This window comes from Oryzias latipes, chromosome 5 (assembly GCF_002234675.1).
Source record: "Oryzias latipes chromosome 5, ASM223467v1".
Taxonomy (NCBI): domain Eukaryota; kingdom Metazoa; phylum Chordata; class Actinopteri; order Beloniformes; family Adrianichthyidae; genus Oryzias; species Oryzias latipes.
In genome coordinates, this window is record NC_019863.2 from 20,200,311 (window position 1) to 20,226,945 (window position 26,635).

Here is a 26,635-nt window from a genome sequence, read left to right on the forward strand (position 1 = left end):
ATTTTCTCTGTTTTGGTTTACAGCCAGCATGAGCCCGGTGGAACTGCTGGACAAGAACTGAGCCCCATTCAGCTGCAGAAGCTTTCAGCAGCAGCACATCCCGACCTGCAGTAAGTCACACAAGAGGTTCTGCACATGAAGATGCCGCCGTTGGTTTAGTTTACCAAAAGTCTTACATGAAAAATTGCATATTTCAGTAAACCTAAGTACTACTTGCTGGTTGAATTTCCTCAGACTATTGAGATGTTCTAAGAATTATTTTGGTTTAGATTTTAGAAGGACATTGCCACAACTTTGTTTATAGTTATAATTTTTTGGGGGTCGGGGATCAAATGGTTGACTCATCCCCTCCCCTTGCTGAGTTTGTCTAAGTTGGAACTACAACTTTAACTTTGGTTTCAGCATCCATGCAACCCAGATTTTCTATAACGAGCCCAAAAAACAGGTTCTGAGATGGCCTGGCTCACAACAGCTTAGTCTACAGCTTCCAAACAGTCTGGTTCTGATCATTGACTGCATATTAGAACTGGACTGAGTGACCCCTTCCCCCCTTGCGTTTTAAATAGGAAGCACTCATTAGCTCCAAGAAGCCAAAATCTCATGGACTTCTATTCAGTCATTCTATTTGTCAGATTATCTTACTTTAAGGATAAACTGTTTCAAAGTTTCAACTTTTCTGGTTCCTAGACTGCTTTAGTCTACCTTACAGTAAATGTTGAAATCCGAACTTTGTTTTTAGGTGTTGGAGGAAACATGGCAGCTTCTTGAACACTGTAGGAATTCATCGATAAGTAGTGAGACAGACAAATGATGAAAGACGGACCAAATGGACCTCCTCTGCTAATTCAGTATTTTATTTTTTTGATTTGATTTGATTTGAAATGGTTTATTTCAAGCAATCAAATAGGAATAATACACAAAAACAATACAATCATCAGTTATACATTCGTGCAATAACTAATCAAACTTTGGATAATTAGACATATTAATAAATATTGCTTCAAAGGGAGTGGAAGGAAGCAAACTTATATAATCCCACCCCTGTTCTTCTATTTGTGACAAAGTTCTGCTTGGGTTGGCTCATACAAGCCTGATTTCTGTAGGGACGTCCGCTTGGACATGAACGGAAAAGTCATCACTGCTGCCGCCAGGATCAGTCACTCTAAAAGTGCCAGTATGGTATCAGAGGACTCTGCAGGTTCCCAGTCTTGGGTAGGTGCAAGAGCCCACTTACGCACGCACATACCCAAATGGATAGATATATATACACAGACAAAAAAAAAAGAACCTTAGGAGGAACACACACACAGTTGCAGAGGTGCATGCATGCACATTTGACAATCATCACCATTAGGTAACATTTTGATGGCAGCGATCTGAAAGTGAGGGAACATCTAAAGCAGGTGTGATGGGTCTTAGGTGTTTGTTGCTGCAGGTATTTTCTGGATCTAACATCAGGTTCTTGAACCATTCAAGGATTTATTTATCTTTGCGGGGGGGGGTCAGGTTGGAAAGATGATGAAAAAAAGTTATTCACAAAGACGAGAGAGTTTTGTTGCAAAATTCAGCAACAGAGTTCTGGTTTAAGATCACGCCCAGAGCTGTAACCAGAGTTCTGTTCTGAACAAATTGGATTCTCAGACAAAAAATACCCCCCAATGCTCTCAGCCCGCTTCTTTAAATCAGATCAACACAAAGTGTCCCAGGACAGCTTGGCTTTGTGCACGTGCGCGCACACACTGTGACAACCAGAGTTGAAATCCAAGAATGTGGGAGGTTCAGACCCCCTCAAAAACACAAAACCCAGCAACCCTTGTTCCGTCTCACAGAATCCATCCTTACATGGCTTCTGTACAGTTCTTGCGCAGTAGGAAACCAGTTTTTAGCCCTTTTGCTTTTGGCTTCACAGATCTGTTTACCCAGCACATCCGATGTGGAACCTCCATCTATGAAGGTTAGTTCATTTTTAGGGTTCAGGTCCAAAGAGGGCTTCTGAGTGCAGCATCACAGACAGTTGTTCCAGACTCTTGTTCATAGTCTAAGGCAAGTCTCTGTACGGCTACAACAGGAGTTTGGTTCATGTCCTGCAGTAAATTGACCCTGCCATGCTCTTGGTTCATGTGGTACTCTGGCAGGGATGTTCTTTCTGACCAGTTCTGTTCACAATTCTTATAGACATTTCTAGGCTCCACAAGAAGCCTGATGGGAACTGGAGTATCTGGTCCTTCTGGTTTTTGTAGAGAAGGAAGTTTTGGAATTTTGTTAAATTTTTACTTGCAACCTGGCTGAAGTTAAGCAATAGAGGATGAATGGATGTCAAACTTTTTCAGTAGTTTTTCAGTAGTTGTTCAAGTGTTTGAACAACTACTGCTGATCAAAGTGCTTTCAAGGAAACTCATAAAAATTGACACTTTTTATAGTTAAACACTTAAAGATGAAATGACAAATTAAAGCTATTTAAACATGACATATCTATGAAGAAACAACACAGAAGGCCAAGATTTTGAAAACTTTGGACAGGTCACTGAAAAATAAAACCTCCCCCACTTAAAATCTTGGGCAAAGGACCTCCAGCAGTGTTTTGTTAGCAGGGTTGACCATTAACTGCCTTAAAATGATGTGGCTTTTTTTTTTTGTATTAGTTAACATTCAAGCATCTGCATTTTGTGATATGTTGTAAAAGGGTTATGTCTGTTTTGTTTTACAACATCTGCCAGTACATGCACAAAAATACATGAATTATAGTTGTCAATAACTGAATGTGTACACAGCCTTTTTTAAGGTCACTTAAAGTAAAACCTGGAAACAGTCTAGCTTGTTGTCGATCATCATTTAGCCGTCAAATCTTAATGCTTAATTAGTTATCACAGGTTTATGGTTTTTAACAAGTTGACCAACAACACATACAGTGTCAGAGAGCAGTTTGGGAGCATATACTTGTACTATTAGTTAATACAGCTCAATGGTCCTCACACAGTCGAAAATGGAGGAAGGGGTTCAAGTGTCATTTGGAAGCAGAGCCATGCAAAAAAACTTGCAGATGCACACCCCGGGGGGCACACACCGACCACAAAACCAGACACGATCACAAACATCGACTCACAGAAATACACTCTGGTACAAAACAGCCACAGTTGGGCACCCATGTACACACAGAAACACACAAACATTGATGGATGCAGACTTTGGCACAAGTGCACAGTCAGAACAGACACCACAAGTGTTCACACTCTCACAGACACAGCAGCATGAAAAGTGGTAAAAGCAGGTGTAAGCTTGTATAGGCAGTAAACTTTATGTTTGGTGAAAGTTACTGGAGGCTTCATTTCATAACCCCCACCACCTGTTTTGCAGATGTCTCGTACTCCCAAAAAGACAGCTACTTTTGGAAAACGCTCCAACTCTCTGCGCAGGAATCCCGCCGCAGTGGTCACCAAACAGGGCTGGCTGTTCAAGCAGGTACAAAAACATCTCCACAAATTTAACTACAGACTTTCAGAAATCAAGGTTTTTCCTTAAGTGTGTTATGGCCCCAACAGGCAAACCTGTCTCAAGTCTAGAGGAAAACACAAAAAGGGCACCATAACATCTAATAAATAAATAAATAAATAAATAAATAAATAAGGAAGGAAGGAAGGAAGTTGAGGTAAAAAGAAAGAACTTGTTTCCTATTAAGCAAAAACAAGTAAGTACTGTGCTGGCACAAACAAAAAGACCAAACGGAGGGAATGGAACCGTGGCCAAACACAAAAAAAAGTCAGGGAGACAACTGACCCAACCACATTGACCATTGGAGTCAGCAGTTCCCTGCTAAGGCTGACCAACAAGGTCTAAGTGTTCAAAAGAAAACAACAACGCCCGCAAATAAAGACCACCAAGGTCCAACCCCAAACTAAAATAACAAAACCCTGCAGTATAAGACCTGCTGAGGACCAAGAGGGGAAAAAGGGAAAACAAACCAGCACAACACAGCACCAACTCAAACCCAACTGCCCCTCAGCCTCCTGATCTGCTCTCTCTGCATGCCTCCCTGATTGAGGCCTCCTCTGACTTTAGTACCTGGCAAGTGCTGATCAAGATCATTGGCCAGGTGAGCAGAATGATTGAAGGATTCAGCACAGCAGCAGCACAGCAGCAGCAAGTCATGACAAGTGAAACATAGCTTTTGTCAAAAATGAACAAAAAAGTGCTGTGGAGCCGGATGTTCCCCTTTTAATTTCATCTGCTGATTCTGTTTTAAGAATAAAGCCCGCATTTCAGTGACCTTGGTGCTGAGGTAGAGCGGTTGATCTCTGATTGGAGGATCGCAGGTTCGGTTCCGGCCCTGCCTGCCGGTGTGTTGAGGTATCCTTGGACAAGAAACTGAATTCCACATTGCTCCTGGTGGTTATTTATTTCATCGTATATTTTGCACCAGTTGGGACAGTGAGAATGTGCGAGTGTGCATGAGTGATTAGGACTGCTGTAAAGCACTTTGGGCTTCTAAAAAGAAAGTGGAGCGGATACTAACTTGTAGAGTGTATACTTAAATACCCTCTAGAAGAGGCCTGTCCCAATATTGAGTAAATATTTCCTTTAATTTAGATTATTTACTATAAACATGGTTTGAAGGTTGAAAACCTAGTTTCAGAATACCAACCCTTTGCTTCCCTAATCTAGCCACAGGGGTTGCAAGCCAGTAACTTCTGTGCCGGTCCCAAGCCCGGATAAATAGAGAGGGTTGCGTCAGGAAGGGCATCCGGCGTAAAAAATTGCCAAAATAACCATGCGAATCATCCACAACACTTTAGACATACCGGATCGGTCGAGGCCCGGGTTAACAACGACCGCCACCGATGCTGTTAACCTACAGGGTGTCGGTGGAAATTTGACTACTGTTGGTGGAAGAAAGAGGGGAGGCAGAAGGGTCCGTGGCCAGAGAGAGAAGGGAAAAGGCAGGAACATAGGTTTGAGAATAGGGACTCTTAACGTTGGCACAATGACAGGGAAAGGCAGAGAGCTGGCAGACATGATGGAGAGAAGGAAGGTAGATGTACTGTGTGTGCAGGAGACAAGGTGGAAGGGCAGCAAGGCACGTAGTATTGGAGGAGGATACAAACTGTTCTATCATGGTGTTGATAGGAAGAGAAACGGGGTAGGAGTGATTCTGAAGGGGGAGTTTGTAAACAGTGTTCTAGAGGTGAAAAGAGTCTCAGACAGGATGATGAGCCTAAAGTTAGAAATTGAAGGGGTGATGGTGAATGTAGTCAGTGGGTATGCGCCACAGGTTGGCTGTGAGTTAGAAGTGAAGGAGAGATTCTGGAGTGAGTTAGATGAGGTCATAGAGAGTTTTCCCAGAGGAGAGAGAGTTGTTATTGGAGCAGACTTTAATGGGCATGTTGGTGAGGGCAACAGAGGTGATGAGGAGGTGATGGGCAGGTTTGGTGTGAAGGAAAGGAATCTGGAGGGACAGATGGTGGTGGACTTTGCGAAGAGGATGGAAATGGCTGTAGTCAACACTTACTTCCAGAAGAGAGAGGAACATAGAGTGACATACAGAAGTGGAGGTAGGAGTACTCAGGTGGACTACATCCTATGTAGACGAGGTCATTTGAGAGAGGTTAATGACTGCAAAGTGGTGGTAGGAGAGAGTGTAGCCAGACAGCACCGCATGGTGGTGTGTAAGATGACTCTGGAGGTCAGGAAGAAGAAGATAGGGAAAACAGAAAAGAAGACCAAGTGGTGGAAGCTCCAGAATGAAGAAACTTGTGAGGAATTTAGGCAGAAGTTGAGGCAGGTCCTGGGTGGTCAGGATGAGCTTCCAGAGGACTGGGAAACTACAGCAGAGATTATCAGGGAAACAGGTAGGAAGGTGCTAGGTGTGTCATCTGGAAAGAGGAAAGACGGTAAAGAGACTTGGTGGTGGAATGAGGAAGTACAGGAATGCGTCCAGAGGAAGAGGTTGGCTAAAAGGAAGTGGGATGTAGAAAGGACTGAGGAAGGTAGACAGGAGTACAAGGAAGCGCAGCGTAAAGTGAAGAGAGAGGTGGCAAAGGCCAAACAGAAAGCTTACGATGAGCTATATGACAGGTTAGACACAAAGGAAGGAGAGAAGGACTTGTACAGGCTAGCCAGACAGAGAGACAGAGATGGGAAGGACGTGCAACAGATAAGGGTGATTAAGGACAGAGATGGAAAGGTGCCAACAACCCAAGAGAGTGTACAGAAAAGATGGAAGGAGTATTTTGAGGAGCTGATGAACGAGGAAAATGACAGGGAAAGAAGGGAGGAAGATGTGGTTGTTGTGGAGCAGGAAGTAGCAGAGATTGGAAAGGATGAGGTTAGGAAGGCTCTGAAAAGGATGAAGAGCGGAAAGGCCGTTGGTCCTGATGACGTACCTGTGGAGGTATGGAAGTGCTTAGGAGAGACAGCAGTGGAATTTCTAACAAGGTTGTTCAATAGGATTTTAGAGAGTGAGAAGATGCCTGAGGAATGGAGGAGAAGCGTTCTGGTCCCGATCTTTAAGAACAAGGGTGACACGCAGAACTGCAGCAACTATAGAGGAATAAAGTTGATGAGCCACACAATGAAGCTGTGGGAAAGAGTAGTGGAAGCCAGGCTTAGGAAGAAGGTGGAGATTTGTGAGCAGCAGTATGGTTTCATGCCCCGTAAGAGCACCACTGATGCCATTTTTGCTTTGAGAATGTTGATGGAAAAGTACAGAGAAGGTCAGAAGGAGCTGCATTGTGTGTTCGTAGATTTAGAGAAGGCGTATGACAGGGTGCCGAGGGAGGAGCTGTGGTACTGTATGAGGTCGTCTGGAGTGGCAGAGAAGTATGTCAGAGTAGTTCAGGACATGTATGAGAGAAGTATGACGGTGGTGAGATGTGCTGTAGGTCAGACAGAGGAGTTCAAGGTGGAGGTGGGACTACACCAAGGATCAGCTTTGAGTCCTTTTTTGTTTGCTATGCTGATGGACAGGCTGACAGACGAGGTAAGACAGGAATCTCCCTGGACAATGATGTTTGCGGATGACATTGTAATTTGCAGTGAGAGTAGAGAGCAGGTGGAGGAACAGCTAGAGAGGTGGAGGTTTGCTCTGGAAAGAAGAGGTATGAAGGTCAGTCGTAGTAAGACAGAATACATGTGTCTGAACGAGAGGGATCAAGGTAGAAGCGTTAGGTTACAGGGGGCTGAGGTGAAGAAGGTGCAGGAGTTTAAGTACTTGGGGTCAACAGTTCAGTGTGATGGGGATTGTGGAAAAGAGGTGAAGAGGCGAGTGCAGGCAGGTTGGAGCGGTTGGAGGAAAGTGTCAGGAGTGTTGTGTGACAGAAGAGTGCCAGCAAGACTCAAAGGAAAGGTGTACAAGACAGTGGTGAGACCAGCTCTGCTCTATGGGTTAGAGACGGTAGCAGTGAGACAGAGACAAGAGGCTGAGATGGAGGTAGCGGAGATGAAGATGTTGAGGTTCTCCTTAGGAGTGACCAGGTTAGACAGGATAAGGAACGAGTACATCAGAGGGACGGCTCATGTTGCCTGTGTCAGCGACAAAGTCAGAGAAGCCAGACTGAGATGGTTTGGACATGTTCAGAGGAGGGATAGTGGATATATTGGTAGAAGGATGTTGGAGATGGAGCTGCCTGGCAGGAGGGCAAGAGGACGGCCAAAGAGGAGATACATGGATGTCTTAACAGAGGACATGAAGTTGGCTAATGTTAGGGTAGAAGATGTCCATGATAGAGTGAGGTGGAAAAAGATGATTCGCTGTGGCGACCCCTGATGGGAAAAGCCGAAAGAGAAAGAAGAACCCTTTGCTTCCCTATTATTTTCACTGGAAAATGGTCAGTTTCTATAAAGTCCTGGTTTCTGGACTGACATAATATAATCAGGCAGCAGCAGGAGGACTGGTTGTTCTGGATGGGAAAATGAATATGTGTTGGTGCTGCTGCTAAAACAGCTGAGGAAGAAAAAACTAAATCTGTATTAATGAAAAATGCTGATGAAGTTTTTTAATGTTTCCAGAATCGCAAAGTTGTTTTTGTTTTCAAAGTTTTTTTTATTTTTTATAAACGTTTAAAATTTAATAGACATGTTGACTCAGACCAATCACTGCTTACCAATGTTGTCTGGTTCCAACACTGCATCATCCATAATGTAAAAATATAGAGAAAGAATTGTCTTTATTTCATTGGAACCAAAACTAAGTCATTAGCTTTAGGTGACGTCACTCTCACTCGGTTCAGTTCTGATGTACAGTATATGGACAAGACAATAAACCCCTCATTGCTTCTGGTGGTGTGGTTGGCACATTGCACGGCAGCTTTGCTACCATCTGAATCTTTATGGGTGGATGTGAATTGTCACTGTAAAGTACTTTGGGCCTTAATGAAAGCCCATTGAGTATGCACCATTATACATTTACTATCTAATGAAGGGGGATACACAGATAATAGAGGATCCAAAGCTGATGAAGGATGATCTAGCTGTTGAACTATGATCTGCAACCTACTAAATAATAAAAATGACAGGTTGCTGAAGGTGGATCCACAGTGTGTGTAAAGATCTACATCAGCTACTGGAATATTAGTAAAGTGGTATAATTTCCTTGATGGACTTTGTTTTACTGATGACATCATATCTCTGTTGTCAATTATTGTTAGTGTTGTCTGGTCAGATGTTGACTCATGGATATTTTTTTGTGTGTTCCTGCAGGCCAGCAGTGGAGTGAAAGGGTGGAACAAACGCTGGTTTGTTCTCACTGACAGATGTCTCTTCTACTATAAAGGTATGTGTATCACTGTCTTCAGGTTTCACTGCATAGCTCCAAAGAGCTCAGTGGTTGTGTGGTGTCAGCCAGAGGGTGGATAAGTTCTGGATCTAGTTACATTATTCTGCCTTTTTAACATGACACCCAGAGATTCTTTACACAAACCTGGTTTAGGCCTCAAACCATGGCATTCAGTTATTTCTAAATGCTCAGAAACACTTGACGCTTTTCTGAATTTAAGCAATTTTTTAAAACTTTTTTATTGACTATAATGTCGTGCTAAAAAAGAATATCACGCTACAAAAATAGGAGCTAAAACAAAAATATATAATTGAAAACAATTGAAAATTCAACTGAATATAATTAATTAAAAAAACTTTTAAAGTGCAGAGCAAAAGAAAAAACAAAAAAACTTGTGTTGCCCTCTAGAGTTTGTTGAGGCTGTGTTAAGGCTGCGTAATGCATGCCAGGTTTCTGTCTCACTTTGCCCAAACCTACTATCCTTAAAACCTAAAGCTCTTTGGGCGGGAGTGGACAAATAACTCCTTTAGACTAATGGTCGAGGTGGTCAGAGTTCAAGCAATTAGTAAAGCTGGGGAAACTTGTTTACCTGCATGTGTGTGAGTGTGTGTTTTGCCTGTGTTTGATGTATGCACGCTTTTTTGTGCGTGTGCTGGCGTCCGATTGGTGCAGTCTGGCAGCAGGTACAGTGGGAGTGGAACCAAACTTCCTGAGCTCTGAGTCACATGGCTTGATCATTATCTTTTACACACTGAGGGAGGGGGGCAGACTCTGTCTCGGCAGGTCTGTCTGTAACACGCAGCCAGTGTTCAGATCTGTTCAGGTAGGTTCGTTCCCGCTGGTCTGTCAGGGCTTTTTTTTTCACGTTTGGCTTCAATCAATATATTCCAAGCTTCTCTTATATGACGCCAGTCTTCTGCAGTTTGAGGTGTGTGTGTGAAATGTGTGTAACGTGTGTGTGTTGGTATAATCTGACACCCTCACAAACAATAGTTTCTCAACTTTCTTCTGTTCAAGTTCAGGGCTGAGCATGTTCCCGATTCCTCTGCCTCAGAGTTTTATTTCACGTTTCCCCCTTACAGATGACAAAGAGGACACGGTGTTGGGCAGTTTGCCTCTGTTAAGTTTTCGGATCAGACGAGTGGAGTCTTCGGACAACATCACCCGCAAGTTTGCTTTTAAGGTCAGTAAACTGCTTGTTGAGAAATAGGTAGGGGGAGAGGTGATTGTCGACAACTGGAGTGTGTACTGGACCATAAGGATTAACAGATTTTAAAGTTTCCTTTACTCGAGCATGGTGCTGTAGAGCTGCTATGTTATATTCAACACCATCCATCCAGCAGCTGTCTGGATAACTCAAAAACTCTGTTCAGAAAATGTGTCACAATGGTCCTGACTGGTTCCATGTGTCAGCACAGGGTTCAAACAACTCTGAGCTGAACAGATTTGATTCTGCGATGACAGGATTGTCATTGTTAGCAGTTCAAGCAGAAGCTAAACCAGCTGAGAACAAATAATACAACTGAACTCGTCTGGCTCTACCTCACTCATGTAACCAACATTGTTAAAGTGAAACATGCAAAACAATCAGCGGAGGGCAGCAAAACACAGCTACTATATATAGAACATGCGTGCAAGTACAGCAGTCCCGCCCATTTTGAATTGATCACACTCATTCATCATTCATTCATCTTCTAAACGGTTTGTTCCCTTTTGTAGCCACGTGGCTACCGGAGTCTATCCCAGCGACTTGTGGGACATCCTGGACAGGTTGCCAGTCTGTCGTGGGGCCACAATCACACACCCATGCACACTCACATTCACACCTATGGGCAAAACTTGTAGAGTGTATACTTATATACCCTCTAGAAGAGGCCTGTCCTAATATTGAGTAAATATTTCCTTTGATTTAGATTATTTGAAGGTTGAAAACCAAGTGTCAGAATATCAACCCTTTGCTTCCCTATTATTTTCACTGGCAAATGGTCAGTATCTATAAAGTCCTGGTTTCTGGACTGACATAATATTATAAGGCAGCAATGGGTAGGGGCAGCAGCAGGAGGACTGGCTGTTCTGGATGGGAAAATGAATATAGGTTGGTTCTGCTGCTGAAACAGCTGAGAGCTGAAAAAACGAAATCTTTAATAATGAAAAATGCTGAGGAAGTTTTTTAATATTTCCAGAATCGCAAAGTTGTTTTTGGTTTTCAAAGTTTTTTTTTTTTAAAAATGTTTAAAATTTGTGTGGACTTGCTATAGACATGTTGACTCAGACCAATCACTGCTTTCTAATGTTGTCTGGTTCCAACACTGCATCATCCATAATGTAAAAATATAGAGAAAGAATTGTCTTTATTTCGTTGGAACCAGAAGTAAGTCATTAGATTTAGGTGACGTCACTCTCAATCGGTTCAGTTCTGACATAGAGTATATGGGCAAGACAATGAACCCCTCATTGCTTCTGGTGGTGTGGTTGGCACATTGCACGGCAGCTTTGCTACCATCACTGTGTGAATCTTTATGGGTGAGTGTGAATTGTCACTGTAAAGTACTTAGGGCCTTAATGAAGGTAGAAAAGCCCATAGAGCAGGGGTGTCCAAAGTTTTTTTGGTGAGGGCCAAATACAGAAAAATGAGCAAAGGTCCGGGCTGCACACAAGAGGAGACATATTGACACATGATTACTGTGTATTTCTAACTCACCTATAATGTGAAGAACATTGCTTTCAGTGGGAGCAGTGATGCTGATCTGTGCCACATAAAACAAGCGCACGTCAAAATGAAACTTTCACTTAGACAACCTCATTCCAACCAGGCAGTTCAGAACGGGTTTATTGAGCAGCTGAAGCCATCAGATCTTTACATACTTAGCCGTTAGTGTGGTTGACTGGCAGAGTGTACGATTTTGTACATTATAAACAGTTGACTGTTTTCTCAGAAAAGTAGACCAAAAAAAAGGGCTTATGGGTGACCAACGAGGACAATTTTAACATTAAACGCACACAATTTAAAAAGCTTCATTTTACAATTTCACTCTGTGACAAAATATGCAGCTATTAAACAATTTAGAGTAACCAATTAACCTATCAAGCATGTTCTTGGACGGTGGGAGGAAAAGGGAGTCCCCCAAGAAAACCCACGCATGCACAGGGAGAACATGCAAACTCGACACAGAAAGGTCCCCCATTGATGTTCTGTTTCAGGTCCCCCAGCCGGGACTTGAACAGTCTTGCTGTGAGGCAAGAGCGTTAACCACTGTTCCACCGTGCAGCCACGTGAATTGATCACATCTGTGTTAAAATGACTGACCTGCACTGCAAAACAATCAAATGTATGTGCGACAGCACACGCATTTAAGCTAACACTTGGAAAGGAATGGTATGGTGTCTGAGAGGTTAGGAGAGCTTTCATGGTAACTTTTAGAAACCCAGGTGTGTTGCTCTCTAATAGGCTCTCTACCGACAGGTGGACAGCAGATACCTTAGAACAATAACAGGATCAAACTCTGACTTTTATAAGAGACGTGAAATTACTTGGATCAAAAGTGGCCCAAACTCTGAAGGAGAATATTAATCATATTTCATGTCTAATAGTAGTTTTAGCTAATATAGAGTGTAGCTGAGTTAAAGTGAAAGTGTAGTTGAGTTAAGGCTGATGAGCAGTTGAGTTGACTCCAAGTAGTTGAGTTAAAGTGAAAGAAATATTTTGTTTGTTTTTTTGGGCTAAATGATGTTGGTCTAATCTCTTAATTTTTTTTTTGTTTTGTTTTCCTTGTTATCTCTATTTTTTTCCTGTTTTGGTTACTGAATACATTTGCGTGTTGTTTTCATTTTGTTTGTTATTTTGTAATTGTTATGGTTTGTTATGGTCACTGTGATTGCTGCTGCTAAGCAGAGGGCTATTGCACAAAGCCTATGGGAAGTATCTGGTAGAATCTGTTTAAATCAATCAATACAATGGTCTGAACAGGAGAGATTCTATAATTAATAAAAACAAAGTTACTGTTTTTTGGACCAATTGGCATTGGCTTTTAAATAAAGTTAAAAAAAAGTTTTCGTTTTGTTTTAAAAATGAGTCAAATAAATGATAGCATCTCCAAAAGCACATGTATATGTCTTTAGATGATCTCTTATAATAAAAAAAAGAAATGTTTTAACACACAAAAGCAGAAAAAATGCAAAAAATTACATTTTGCCCATTTCTACGTTCTTTGAACATATTTTTTTGACTTTTTCTTTTTTAAAGGGTAAATGCTTAACTTGCTTCTTTGTTTTACGTTTTAACTGAGGGAATATAATGAAATACCTTGCCAGTGGAATTAAGGTGCAGAAGTAGTACTTTTCTAACAGCAAACTAAATCAATAGCATTATCAGTCCTGGATGCTTTCCTACTCTGGGCGAGGTTAATGTCAGCATGAAAGCTGGCTTCCTACAGCTGAGTCTGTGCTAAAATAAGCAGAGATCACTGTAGCCAGTTAAGTGCAGGACTGGCACACGGAAATCAGGGTTCAGTTTCCAGGTGGTGCAATAAGCTTTATCTAGTGTGGGTCCTTGGGCTAGACCCTTTATGCCAGGGGTGTCCAAAGTTTTTTTGGTGAGGGCCAAATACAGAAAAATGAGCAAAGGTCCGGGCCGCACACAAGAGGAGACATATTGACACATGATTACTGTGTATTTTTAACTCACCCATAATGTGAAGAACATTGCTCTCAGTGGGAGCAGTGATGCTGATCTGTGCCACATAAAACAAGCGCACGTCAAAATGAAACTTTCACTCTGACAATGAAACCTCATTCCAACCAGGCAGTTCAGAACGGGTTTATTGAGCAGCTGAAGCCATCAGATCTTTACATACGTAGCCGTTAGTGTGGTTGACTGGCAGAGTGTACGATTTTTTACATTATAAAGAGTCGAAGTCCTGTTTTCTCAGAAAAGTTGACCAAAAAAAGGGCCAATGGGTGACCTTTTCTACATAAAGGAAATACTTTTTCACAGTTCAGAATGCTATTTATTAAAATGCTCCGTCCTCCGAACACACACTATATCGACCCCCCACACCTCCGCTCCGTGCTCACACACCCATCTCCACCTGCAGGCGTTCCTCCCCCCCTCTCTCGTGCTATTGGGTCCTCCAAAAAAGGACAAGCCATTCTTGTCACTTGTCTCTGTGTGACGGAAATTTGGGCAAAGAAGGTTAAAGCGAAAAATGCCACTTCGTCTTTAAAAAGGGGAGGGGACCGGCAGAAACCTTGAGTTTAGAGAATAAAACCTGCTCCCGACCAGGTTGGGTTCACAGCGTAAGTAACCATGGACACTGACTCCGAGTATAAGTTACCTCTCTTTCAGAAACGGCTTTGACTTACTCTGCTTTCTCTGGTTTAACAAACCTCCCATTCTGAAACGGAAAACCCAGGGTTTCCCTGATTTCAGGGTTAACGCACTCAGAGTTTACACTTAACCTCCTTTCTGAAACAGGCCCCTGATGTTCCAGCTGCCATTATTACTGATTTCAACATGACCTACGCCTAAGTGAAAAGACTCCATGACTGCTTTGATCATTCAGCAATTTTCATTGATGTGTCCCACAGCTTTCGTCATTCCTGGGGAAATTATTGATCCCCAATGAATTCAGAATGTTGGCCTTTTAGTCTGATTTTGGTCCTGTTGCTACCCAACGCTGAGAAAAGTGTTATTTTGAGCTTTTGCTTGCTAGCTTCTGTTTTTTTAGTTGAACTGTTGCCCAGTTTTTAGAGGGAGGCCTTGAGCTGCAGAGTAAACACACATCAGCAGCAGTCAACTAATGACTGATGAATGGAGCTCTATCTCAGAGCTGGGTCATGACAATGTCACTGAACCAGCTACAGTTCATGGGCATGTCCTCACTGCCAAATCTAAATAGACAGAAGACGCACCAAAGGCACTCCTCTGGTCATGTAACACAGCTGAGATTGGTTTGATTCTGTCTTATGGCTTGCCTGACAAAGTGGAAGTCAGTTAAAAACGATGGATCTCTGAGGAGGACGCACAGCGACGGCTCACTGGGACTGTGTGGATCAGTCAGTATCAGCGAGTCCTTTCAAAGAACAAACAGTCCTCTCTGTGCAAACTGGGGGCCAAAGTCCAGGTCATTCACTCAGGAGGATGCACACACATCATGAGTGCATGTACACAAACTCAAGTCAGAACCAAACGTTCCAAAACTGGACGGATTTGTTAAAAACAGCAGCAATTTCAAACAGTCTAAAGTACTCATCGACCGGTTCTCTTCCTACTAATCCGGACTGTCTTTAATCTTCTAGAAGGAATTTCTCCTTGAAAATCATTAACTAACAATTGAGAAATTAGGCGCACTCACAGATGAGTAAAACAGAAACAGATTGTGGTGTTATTTGGAATTTTTGAGTGATGAACCAGGAAATAATTGACACCTGGTGGAAACTGTAATATTAATTTAAATATTCCACATTTGTCAAAACCCTTGAAAAAACAAACAAAACAAGGAAGTTCACAGTGGGGAAGTTCACAAAAGCAAAAGGAAATCCAACATGAGAAAAAAAGTGGAAAAGTTGAGTAAATTTTTGGAGCTCCAAACCCCAAATAAGACTAATATTCAGGTATAGTTACAAAAAATGACAAAGCAGGAGAAAAATCATATGACTTTAAGAGGAAAATGCCGTTACAATAAATCTGACATATAAGGCAAGTGGGTGGGCTGGAAGAAGAGATGCCATACCCAATATTGAGCAACAGGAGCAGCTCATAAACAGCAAGGATAACCGGAGCGCAGCGGCGCTACAGAAACAGGTGAAACGGACTGCAATCCTTAAAGAACCACTCCAATGAAAATTGTGTTTTAGGTGTTTTTAACATGTTCTTGTAGCTCTGATATTGCTCACCATTTTAGTTGGACCACTAATGTTAGCTTGGGGGTGTGAGGGACTGTAAGCTAGACAGAGAGTGGGAAATGAGAGCAGGCTTACTCTGCGCCAACGGTCCAGCCTACACAGGCAAATTCCTGATGAACTCCTTTACTACTGCAGAAACTATGTCAGAGAAAAGTGCGTTTTTTAAATTTTGGCTAAAACAGTATAATCAAATTAAAAGACAACCAGGAATGCTTTTAAAATAGATCAAAAAATGAATGCAGTGGGACTTTAAAGATGATCTGGAAATATGAAATAACGAGTGATACACTGTTTTTGTGACATCACTGATAGGGTACTCACTCCGTTGCGCCCCACTGCCAGAAATGGCAAACAAGCTTAACTGATTGTATTATTTTACTGTTTTAAAGGCTCACCGGTTAATAATCAAGCTCAATATGTTTTTGGTGATCCAATGTCAACACATTTTTACGAAGGCAAACCTCTGGAAAATCAAACCCCAAGAGTTGAAAGTGTTTGGGTTCTGTAGTCTCCACAGATTCTGTGGTTCTAAGCTGGCTTTCAGCACATTCTGTTGTTTTCCGGTCAGACTTGGCTATATGGTGGGTGGCATATGTTCATGTAGTTGTCAGGTATTATGTTAAAGCCTCTTAGATCGATACGCAGAAATATCTGGAAAGGGTTGTGGTAGTTAGCACCAAGTCTAAATGTGGAACATACTGATAGCCCCATCAGTGTGTGGCAGGAAACCCTGGGAAATGTTAGCCTGCACATAAAACAATGGGTAGTGAAATTAAATCTGGATCTTATTCAGACTGAAAGTCCTTCTGGCTCTGTTGTTTGACTACTATGAAGAAACTCGGTCAACGGCTCATTGTTGTAAAAAAGGAGGCGTGGCTCCTCAGAGGAGGCGTGGCTCTATTGAAGGGTCACTCTAGATTCTGCTCACCAGCTTCGCAGGGTTTTTCCGCCTGGATGTTTTCATTCCTTGCATCTGCAGCGTGTCCGTGCATGCTTCAGATCCACACACCTGAAACTACAGGAACCCATCCAGCTGACTGCAGTTTTTGTGTGAGTCATGGTGTGTTTGGATTTTGTTACCGCGCACCAGGCCACAGCCCCTCCCTCTGTGACAGCAAGTGTCAAGAGTCTTCATTTTTCTTTCTTAATCAGCGTTTGTGTGGGTTCCTGTTTTTCCTCTTTATGTCTCATCAGTTCACAGCTCCTCCTTCCTAAGCAAAGAAATATTCAACGTTTAAATAAACTGAAAATACCTGAGAGTTGAAGACATTCAGTTTTACTCTCACAACTGCATTATGAAAGGAAAAAGAGCTGTATCCACTCCTTTTACCAGAGCAGATATGTTCCCTTATTGTAACAGCCTTTATAGACCAACTCCTATGAAAATAATTTAATAAAGTTCATTGTGTCTATAAATTATAATGAGTACTTAAATTATTTTTTCTATCAGACACTGGTTTGTTTTTGTTAAACATACCAACATGTTGCCGCTCTGCAGGAACTATGTCCTAGAAAATAACTTTTTTTTTTAAATTCTGGCTGAAAGCTGCATAATCCTAGTTTTAAGACCACTGGGGTTGCTTGCACAATAGATGAAAAGATGATCAGAGTGGAACTTTAACCTAAAGCCCTACTGCAAACCAGCTTCCGACACATAAATCTAAAACTCATCTTAAAACTTACATCTGTGTAGAAACAGAATACTTGTTTTGAAGCTGCAGTTTCTCTTACAGACCAAGCAGGTAAATCATGAATGTTGAATAGCCGCTTGCTAAGATCAAAAACATGATATGTAACTGTAGAAGACCCTGTTGTGTGAACAACAAAAGAGCTAAAGCTTTACTTGAAGACTGCGCAAAAACACAATAACGTCAGTGCTCTTTAAATGCTCCGTAAACCAGTTTAACTTCCCAAAAAACAATACTACAGGATGATCTGGATGTGGTTAAGATTAGAGAAGTGTTCATGAGTCTGTCATCATAACAGATTAATATTTTTGTTTTGCATCATGTGTCCAAATGCAAAGGAAAACAACAATGTGACTGCAGATTGACAAAATCCGTTCCCCTTTACCCCAGCTAACTCTAAACCTAACTAAAATGAAAAAAGATACATAAATCTAGGTAGTCTGATTTAAAACAAAACAAAAAAATTTGGAAATTTTGAAATTTAAGCAGAAGAAAATGTCTAAACATATTGAAAGAAGGAAATGTTTAATACAATCTTTTTTTTAAAGAAATCCTCAGATTTGTTTCAGATTGTTGATGTTGTTAAATTCTTTTCACTGAAAGAAGTGATAAATATGTTGAGCCCTTCCCCCTCCCCCCTATATGTGTGAGCAATCTGAGCAAGGATGGAGACAAGCCACACCTCAGTTGCTAGGTAACTGCTGCCTTTTTCAATCCAGCCTGTCAGCCAATTGCAGGGTCTTGTGTCCGGCAGAGGCGGAGCTTCCCAGTGTTCCACCGTGGAAGGAAGTGATGTCTGTTTTTCACTCACCTCTTTTTCCTCTGTTTGACTCCTCCTCCTCTTCCTCTCTGCCTCCTTCTCTTCCTCCTGCACACAAACATCCTCTCATCTCCTCACACTGTTTGTGCTACTTTGTGGAAGGACATCTGCTCCTTGATGGGGGGGAGATGAGAAGGATGGGGGTGTGTGTAACCTCTGAGGACAGCTAAAGTCTTCTTGGACCTGACAGGTCTACGATGTCATGTGGGGGGGGGGGGGGGGGTGTTCCTAAATATAACCCTCATGAAGAATTTAAGCTTTGACCTTTAACCTGTCTCCCCTCCCTGTCCTGTGGCTTCCCCATCTGTGAGGCGTGGCCTCTTCGTCACCGTACGTACTGTTTGTGCTCATGTTTGTGATGCTGTGTGTGTGTGCTGCATGTTAGCTGCATGCTCTGATGTAACCCCCCCCCCCCCCCATCCTGCTCATCACACACATGGGAGAAGAGGGAGGGGGGCTCAAGATTGATGCAAAGTTCTCCTGCATGATGCCTGCAGAGCTGAGTGCAGCAGACCTTTGAGTCTATAAACCTCATAAGTCTGCATCTGCAGTGGGGTGGGGAGTGGCAAATAGTGGAAGCAGGGTGGGGGGGGGGGGGGGGGGGTCTGTCCTCATGACTGAACAGAATCATGAACCTTTATGTTTGTCTCCATGGTGATGTTCATCGATGCTGCTAAAGGCCTTACTTAACACTCTGGATGCCCCCTCCCAACTGCGTCAGATGAGAAAGAAAGCAGGCGGTGTGACGCTGCTAAAAAGCCCCATCCTGTCATTCCTCGATGTTTTCCTTGTTCTGCATGAACCAACCAAGGCCTAAGCTTATTTCTGCTGCTGGTGAGGATGAAGATGAACGTTCTTGTTCTTTGATTGTTTGATTTCTGGCAGGTCTGGTCAGAGAAAGAGGAGGAGGGTGACGATGGGGAGCTGAATGCAGCTGCTGTGTCTTGCATGCAGGCAAAGCACGCTGGCACCAGGACATACTTTTTCAGCGCGGACAGCCATGAGGATCAGGAGGCTTGGATCCGAGCCATGAGTGAAGCTGCAGACGTCAGCGACCCCCCCACTCAGAGGTTTGCTTTATCTAAACAGAATCCTCACTGTTCACTTGGGTATTTATCTCATGCTGCCATCTAGTGGTGCTATGCAGCACCACCTGAATGATCAAAAGTGAAAGTAGGCCTCTAGTTTTGATTTGACTCCACAACACATTCCCCAAATTGCTCAAGGAGCAGCCTCAGGAAAAACACCATCGTCATTATGCTTAGTCAGAGTTTATTATCGGATAGAAACGGCATTTTTTTAGGTAATCAACGCAATAACTTGTGTTAGTGTGCCAAAAGAAGAACAAAATTCTTTTGAAAACAAACCTTTTTAAACTGCATGAGGAAACACCAAACTTTTCTTTTTGAACTCAATCTTCACATTTTTTAACTTTTTTTTTTTGCATCAGCATTCTTCATAAACCTTTTTTCTTCTAGAAAAAGGGCGAGACAGAAAAAGTTTTAGATGCACTGCTCCTACTGGAAGAATCAATAGCAGATCCAGACTTTGCAAAAGGGTGTAGAACAAACACAAATAATATTGAAACATGTCAGGAAAAATGACACCTACTTTGATGGATGGGAGAGAGTACTGACAAAGGAAAGGTGACAAAAGTGAGGAAAACACCCAGTTCATCCTAAAATCAACCCTCCACATTCAGAGTCACTTGTATTATCATTAACTATCAGCTTGATCTAAAAGTAACATTTAAAAACATTTGTGCCAGTGACTGAAAATTACCCCTAGGGGTACATGTGACTGTTTGGCCCTGCGAGACCTGGTGACCTGTTCAAGGTGTACCCCGCCAGCATTAACTGGGTCAGCTCCAGCAACCCTGTGGCCCTGAAAGGGATTCAGTGGGTTCTGAAAATGAACGGAAGGGTATGTGTCTGCCATTTGTGACTATAACACTGATGCCTAAAAGTAGAAAGGAAATAAACAGTGATCTCATGGCTGCAGAAAGTTAATTTGCTTTTCTACTTGTTCTTTTAGAACTCAGTGCTAAAGGCACAAATGGCAGACACACATCTACATAACTCAAGTGATTTAAATTCTGAGACTCTTCAGTGATCATTTCTGTCTCATGAAGTTGAATTAAAACAGCACCCCAACCTTTTTTTTTTAAAATCCTGGTTCCTTTCATGCCCACAGAACAAAGCCAGAACCCACAGAAGAGCCAAAGCAGGTTTTGGAGCCACAAATACAGAACTCAGCTGACAGTGAACAGGTCCCCCCTTCTAAGATGAATGGGGTCAGCAGTCCAGAGTCAACGCCAACTAACCAGGAGGAGCCGAGGTGTGACCAAGGAGAAAGACCAGTAACAGAAGCAGGTGGAGATGACGGAGCAGCACCTTCTCAAAGAGCGGTTTCGAATCACAACCCCCAACAAAGGACAAATCCTGCTCCAGTCAGTACAAATAATCAGAGCAGCAGAAACAATCCTACCCCCTCAAGAGCACACAGTGGACAGCAGCGACACCCAGAGGGTGGTCCACCCCATGACCCCAAAAATCAGCAGGAGAATGTGGTACTTCGGAGGGGTTTTTTGACTCGGGCAATACCAGAGCGGGAGGCACAGAGGAAGAGCTCCATGGCGCAGCTGCAGCAGTGGGTAAACCAGCGTCGAAGTGGGACCTCACAGGACGACGTCAGCAGGTACAAGTCCAACTAATCCAAGTTTTTTTTACGTTGGTGAAGCAGTTCTGCGTTTGTGTATTTTGGACTAAGTCTGCCAAAACCAATGTTAAAGTGGTACACAGTCAATCAGAGAAACTAACATGCTAATTCTTAGTTCTAAAGGTCTTAGTATGTAATGCTTACCCAAACTCTGGATCAAGTGCTTTTTAGCAAAAAGTGGATTAAAAATTTGCGTGGAGAACAAATGTTGCCACTGGATGTATGATAGATAGATGGATGGATGGATGAAAATACCAATGAATAGAAATATTCCTGAAGGAAACACAAGATAATGATGAGCCATGTCTTTCTACCCTCCCCCACAGTCCATCCCATTATTACTCAACGAACAGGGGAATCCCAATGGAACATTACAGACACTCCATGGGTTCCCAGTTTTTGGATGAGTACCCCCTCTACTCAGCCAGTCTGCGCCCAGAAAGCATCTGCTCTGTCTCTGCTGTGGGAGCCTACGACCGACACTGGACTCTGGAGCGACGGTCACTGAGGGACGGTCCGCCACTCTACAGAGACTCCTGGGGTCCACAGCAGTTCGCTGGAATGGAAAAGTCCATGAGGCGTCTGTCCATTCAGCCACGTTCCCGGTCCGTGCCAAGATCCCCGTCCTTGTCATCGGGTGGTCCTTACTCACCGGTGCCGCCTAACTTTGCCTCTCCGGCCCGATCACCGTCTGTGCATTTTGAGCGTTTTCCAGGCAAGAGGGAGGATGTGATCTACGCCGACCCATTTTCTTACAGCCTGAGAAGGTCCATCAGCTCCCCCAAGGTGAGTCATGGATCAATGCCAAAATGCCTTAAGGCTTAGACAATTTGGACAAGTAGCCTTTTTTTTAGAGGAAGACTGGAAGATAAGCAATACATTCATGACCAAATCGAACCATTTTCACCTCACTGAGCTCTCACAGCGTCTATCCCATCCTTTGTCTCTTTAATTCATTCTTCTTCCTTTCCTTTCTTTCCACCACACACCTTCCTTTCTTACTCCCTCTTCTCTCTTCCATTACCATTTCCCCTTTCTTTTTTTACAATCTTTTCCTTTCTTTCCTCCTTCCTTCCCTTCTCTCATCAGTATGTCTACCCTGGTGAAAGGAGATCCTTCAGTCAAGGGGTATACCACCACAACTACCCTATGTCCCCTTCCCTCCACATGAAAACGGTATGTACTGCTGTTGTCCTCCATGGAAGCGTGCTGTAGTTTCCCTCATCACCTCTTAAAGGCAGATCAAAATGAGATGCTGTTAACCTGTGTGGTCATCACTTCTCTTCTGTCTCTGCTCTACATAGGAGGACATGCTGGACCTCCAGCTCCAGCGCAACCTGGACTACCTGGACCAGCAGGTAGGTGGCTGTTCACCCATAGTCATTTTGTACATTTTCACAACCAGCGATATCTCATGATATTTCAGATCTGTAGGTTAAATGGCTGATAATTCAAAAGAAAGAGAGAAAATATATTTTCTTTTTACTGTTGGTGAGAGAATAAATGTGCTTTTACAAGCAAGTTCCTCTTCCAGGTTCCTCCGTTCCATGACATCTACAGCAGAGAACTTCATCCGACACTGAAGCTTAACGAGATTGAAACCAGTGTAAGAACCCAAATTTATGTTTATGTTTCTGCACTCTGCACTCTGCCCCCCACCCCGACGCCCACCCTCATTACTCATACTGACAAGATCCCCAAACAGACTTGGGTTAAGTAGTAGCCGACCTACAGCAGATCTTGTGGCAAAAAGCTTTACAAAAGACGTTCCTTCATTTTTATTCATAAGAACCCAGGCCGTATTGACAGCAATATTATATTCAAGCTCGGGATAGACTCAGATGTTAACTTTCCTCTGCCTCCTAGCTGCCTGCATTTAGTCAAACGGCTCATTGCTGTTCCTGTCAGGTTTAGCTGAGCTCTCCCTCAAACCTAAAGCTAACCGAGTCCCGTTTTTGTGGAGCAGAAACTTCTAGGCCGACTGTGTGAGCAAAGACGGATGCTGAAAGACCAGGAGGCCTTGGTGCACAGATTACGCATGGATAAGGTGAGTCGCTCTTCACGTACAACCAGCATATTTCTACTCTGTATTTCGTTAGATTTGTCATTCAAGTTTCATCTGGGGTTGTGTGAAAAACAGGGGGATAACTCTTATTCTTTGTCACATGTTAAATGAATAAGACATTTAAGTTTCAAAACATTATTTCACAACTGAAATTATCTCGAGGTGCTACACAAGAATGATAAATATTACTATCTTAATGAAAAACGAATTACTATCACTATAACAAAATTCAGTTTAAAGCAGAAGGGGTCTGTGTGTTTTCATTTCCCCACCCATCAATAATTACCTGTTAGGTGTGTTCTTTCTGTCAAAAGATGGAACCTAAAGAGAAATTCAGCCATCTGTGTGCGCGCCTGGTGAAGATCATTTCAATAAGCCCAGATTGTCTTTATTATATTCTAATAACTGCCCATTTAAGTGATCATCAGAGTACATTGAAGGATTTTGGTGTCCTAAGCAAACAAGGAGCAACTGTTAAAATGCCAGCTCTCAGATGGACAGGTGTGCCCCTCTGCTCTATGGGCTCCACCTCTGCAATATTTGAGCAGGAGGTTTATAAATATTTTTATATTGAACAGTATAATTTAGTTTAGGGATTATCTGTTTGCTGCTCAACATACACAACAGTGTGTGTTGTTTTTTTCTGGCATCAACAAAGTCTTTTATTGTCAAGAATGATGTAAAATAGATTTAAAAAAAAACCTGAAGCTCTTTTTTTTTGCTTCTGAACTTTAAATACAAAATAAATATTGAAATGCCACTAATCATACTCTTACACAATCCTGTTCGTGTGTATATTTTACCAATATGCGCAATAGCAGTTTAGTCTAAGGAGTCAAGAAATAGAAATCCACCGGCATTCAAAACGTTGTTTTTTTTCCTGTTTATGTTGATGTATTCTTATTGACTCTGTAGGACAACCTTGAGGACGAACTAGTGGCGATTCATCAGGAGATGGAGCTCTACCACAACCAACCAATAATTATGGAGAAGCTCCAATTCAAAAAAGAGGCTTGGCAGAACCAACTCATCAACTTGAGAGGAGAACTCTCCCAAGCCTCCAGTGTAAGTCAGAGGTGCAGTCATGTGTCACACAATAAACTCATTCCAAGCAGATTTTGCTGAATGTCACAGAGAAACCCAGTATGGCATCTTGGTATGCTGCTTCCGACATTGAGCACCTTTAATCAATGAACTGGGTCAAGTGGAACTGAAAAATGGGTCCTGTTCTGTTTGTTCAGATTGGGAGGCTGGAATCAGAAGTTTGTTTTGTTTCTCTTGGTTGGTCCCAACAGGCTGTCATGTAAATTCATGGTCAGGGTCCCTTGAGTCATATAAGGTTGTTTTATTTAGTCACGACTGTTTTCTGGATGAGGATGCACTTATGAATATAACTCTTAAGGTCAGAACTGCATGCATCATTACAAATTAGAACATTTGTTTGAAGTCATAACTTAAAAGAATAAAAGTTTAAGCTCCCATGAGACTTTTGTTTTGAAGGGTTTTCTTTGAGCCAGCATTTTCTCTTTTCAGGCTTTGACCACAATGCGCATGGAGTTTGAAGCTTTAGAGGATGAAGCCAACGCCATCCATGGAGACTTATGGGAACAATTGAATGCTGGAGGACAGGTGACTAATGGTTTTTCTAAAACTTTTCTTTTGTCCAGACAGAAGAACAGACTGCAATGTTGTTGTGAGACAAAGTACTACTTATACCCACAAACCTGCCTTTTTCTCATGACTGTTTGTCACCTCACGTTTTCAGAGTGAACTTGTTCGTAGACACATCCAGAAAGAGTTTTGGCGAGTCCAGGATGTCCTAGAGGGACTTCACAAAAACCACTCATCCAGAGGCACTGACACAGCCAAGCACAGAGGTGAGGTGACCCAAGAGCCACACATGAAGACATGAATACCAACGTCCACCTCTGTCATCTGCAACATGCCTCTGAACATGCCTCTCTGTCTCCCCCACAGTGGCCAGCGGTGCATCCGGTTCTTTTAGCACCAATAGTCCTGCCAGTCCCCTGAGCTCAGTAAGCCTTACCAGTCCACTCAGCCCCTTCTCCCCAGTGCAAGGTTGCCAGGCCTCCCCCACCAAACAACTGGGCCCGGAGGTAAGCACCGGACACACCCAGCTGGGGGGCATCACTGGTCAAAAGCCTGACCTAGGGTCATGCTCAGAAAGTAGAAGTAGCCCCGAAGTGTGTAAAAAATTGTCCTTTAAACACCCTAAACCACGCCCTGTTACTCCAAAACAAGCACTTAGACCCAGACCTCACCGTCAGCCTGTCGTTGTACCTCATGTAGAAATTAGGACTAATGAGTATGATGGCGGGTTTGAACTCACCTCTCCTTCCCCTTCAAATTTTCTAAGCCTCAGGGAGTCTACAGGGAGATTGGAGGCTGTGGTAGAAGAAATAGACAAACTGGTGAGCCCAGATGTTGCCCTGGATTTAGGTCCAGACAAGACCAGGCCAAGAGAAAGCATCTTACCCATCCATTTTTCCTGCTCAGAGATCACAGAGTATTCTGACTTTCAGGGGGTGCAATGGTTGACTTCAGCAGACAGCAGTAAAAAAGTCCAGTTTGGCATGAGAGAAGATGACTTCGTCTCTACAGATCACTTGGTGGGCTGCGGAAACTTGTCACAGAAAAAGGTTCTGCAGAAATCACATGGAACTGGTGTGTCACTGCGCTGCAGCCCAGACCTGCAAGCCCAAGATGCTCAGTCCTATAATTCTTCTCCAGGGAGCCAAAGGCCTCTTACCTACCCCAACAACCAGGGGCAGCTTTCTGTGGATCCTCTGATATGCATCCTGACTCAGCCAAACATAGCCAGTAAATTTTCAGGCCGAGTCTTCATGCAGACTCATTTTTGAGCAGCTCTACCACATTTCTACCTTACTTCACTCCTCCTTCCATACCTAAGAACATTCAAACAATCATATCATCATATCTCCAAAGAGTTACTGCTTTAATCAGCTCACGAGGAGCCTGTAGACCGTGTTCTTCTGCAGAGATTTCCGCCGAAATTATATTTTGTTAGTCACTAGTGTAAATCACCAAGACTGAAAGATGTGAGCAAACTTCATGTATGGCACATGAGCGTTCAAAATTTACCACAAATTGCTGGATAGGGTTGATTTACAGCCTTTTATCCTCCAAACAGCAGGTTTTTTGTTAACCTCTGTCTCATAAAAAAACAGCATTATCAATTCATCAGCCTTCTTTTTCTCCTCATGAGCAAGACTCTCTCCCTTCTCTCCCTCTCTTCTTCCTCCTTGCCTCTATTATGTGATGTAGGAAAGTGTTCCCCCAAGGCCTCCTCTGCCCAAGTCCTATTACCCACTGGAGCCCTCCCTTACCTTCCCCCCCTCTGTCCCTCCCCTACCTCTTGACAGCACCGCTTGGCTGCACAGCTTGGGCATGGATGAAAGTTACCTTGACCATGAAGACTCTTGCATCAGACAGGTATACAGGCGCACGTGGCATCCATTCCCTCATCGTTCACTTCTTACTGTTGTCCCAAACATCCCATAATTCCTACCCTCACGCGCCTTCAGAGACCATTCATCTTCTAAGACCTGTTTTCATCTCCTCACAGCCCCACCTGCATCTCTGACAGCTTCAAGCTCCATTCAGTCTGTCTGAATCTAGACTACATTCTTGTC

General features: G+C 43.0%; 1 protein-coding gene across 9 annotated transcripts in view; it reads left to right on the forward strand.

The window, feature by feature from the left end:
• Nucleotides 1-26,635, forward strand: part of plekha6 (pleckstrin homology domain containing A6) — a 38,986-nt gene that overhangs the window by 4,479 nt on the left and 7,872 nt on the right. For 3 of the 9 annotated variants that reach the window (XM_020703365.2, XM_020703366.2, XM_020703369.2), the window contains exons 2-19: nt 24-110; nt 1,104-1,212; nt 1,910-1,954; nt 3,355-3,459; nt 8,692-8,764; nt 9,850-9,950; nt 19,064-19,248; nt 20,372-20,875; nt 21,223-21,682; nt 21,986-22,072; nt 22,201-22,254; nt 22,431-22,502; nt 22,863-22,943; nt 23,877-24,026; nt 24,495-24,590; nt 24,727-24,838; nt 24,939-25,078; nt 26,268-26,435. In XM_020703365.2, the coding sequence (XP_020559024.1) occupies nt 24-110; nt 1,104-1,212; nt 1,910-1,954; nt 3,355-3,459; nt 8,692-8,764; nt 9,850-9,950; nt 19,064-19,248; nt 20,372-20,875; nt 21,223-21,682; nt 21,986-22,072; nt 22,201-22,254; nt 22,431-22,502; nt 22,863-22,943; nt 23,877-24,026; nt 24,495-24,590; nt 24,727-24,838; nt 24,939-25,078; nt 26,268-26,435 (2,629 nt within the window). Of the gene's footprint in view, nt 1-23; nt 111-1,103; nt 1,213-1,909; nt 1,955-3,354; nt 3,460-8,691; nt 8,765-9,490; nt 9,591-9,849; nt 9,951-18,432; nt 18,509-18,853; nt 19,013-19,063; nt 19,249-20,371; nt 20,876-21,222; nt 21,683-21,985; nt 22,073-22,200; nt 22,255-22,430; nt 22,503-22,862; nt 22,944-23,876; nt 24,027-24,494; nt 24,591-24,726; nt 24,839-24,938; nt 25,079-26,267; nt 26,436-26,635 lie in introns of those variants that run through there. The other 6 variants (XM_020703367.2, XM_020703368.2, XM_011475229.3 and 3 more) reach the window with 6 other exon arrangements.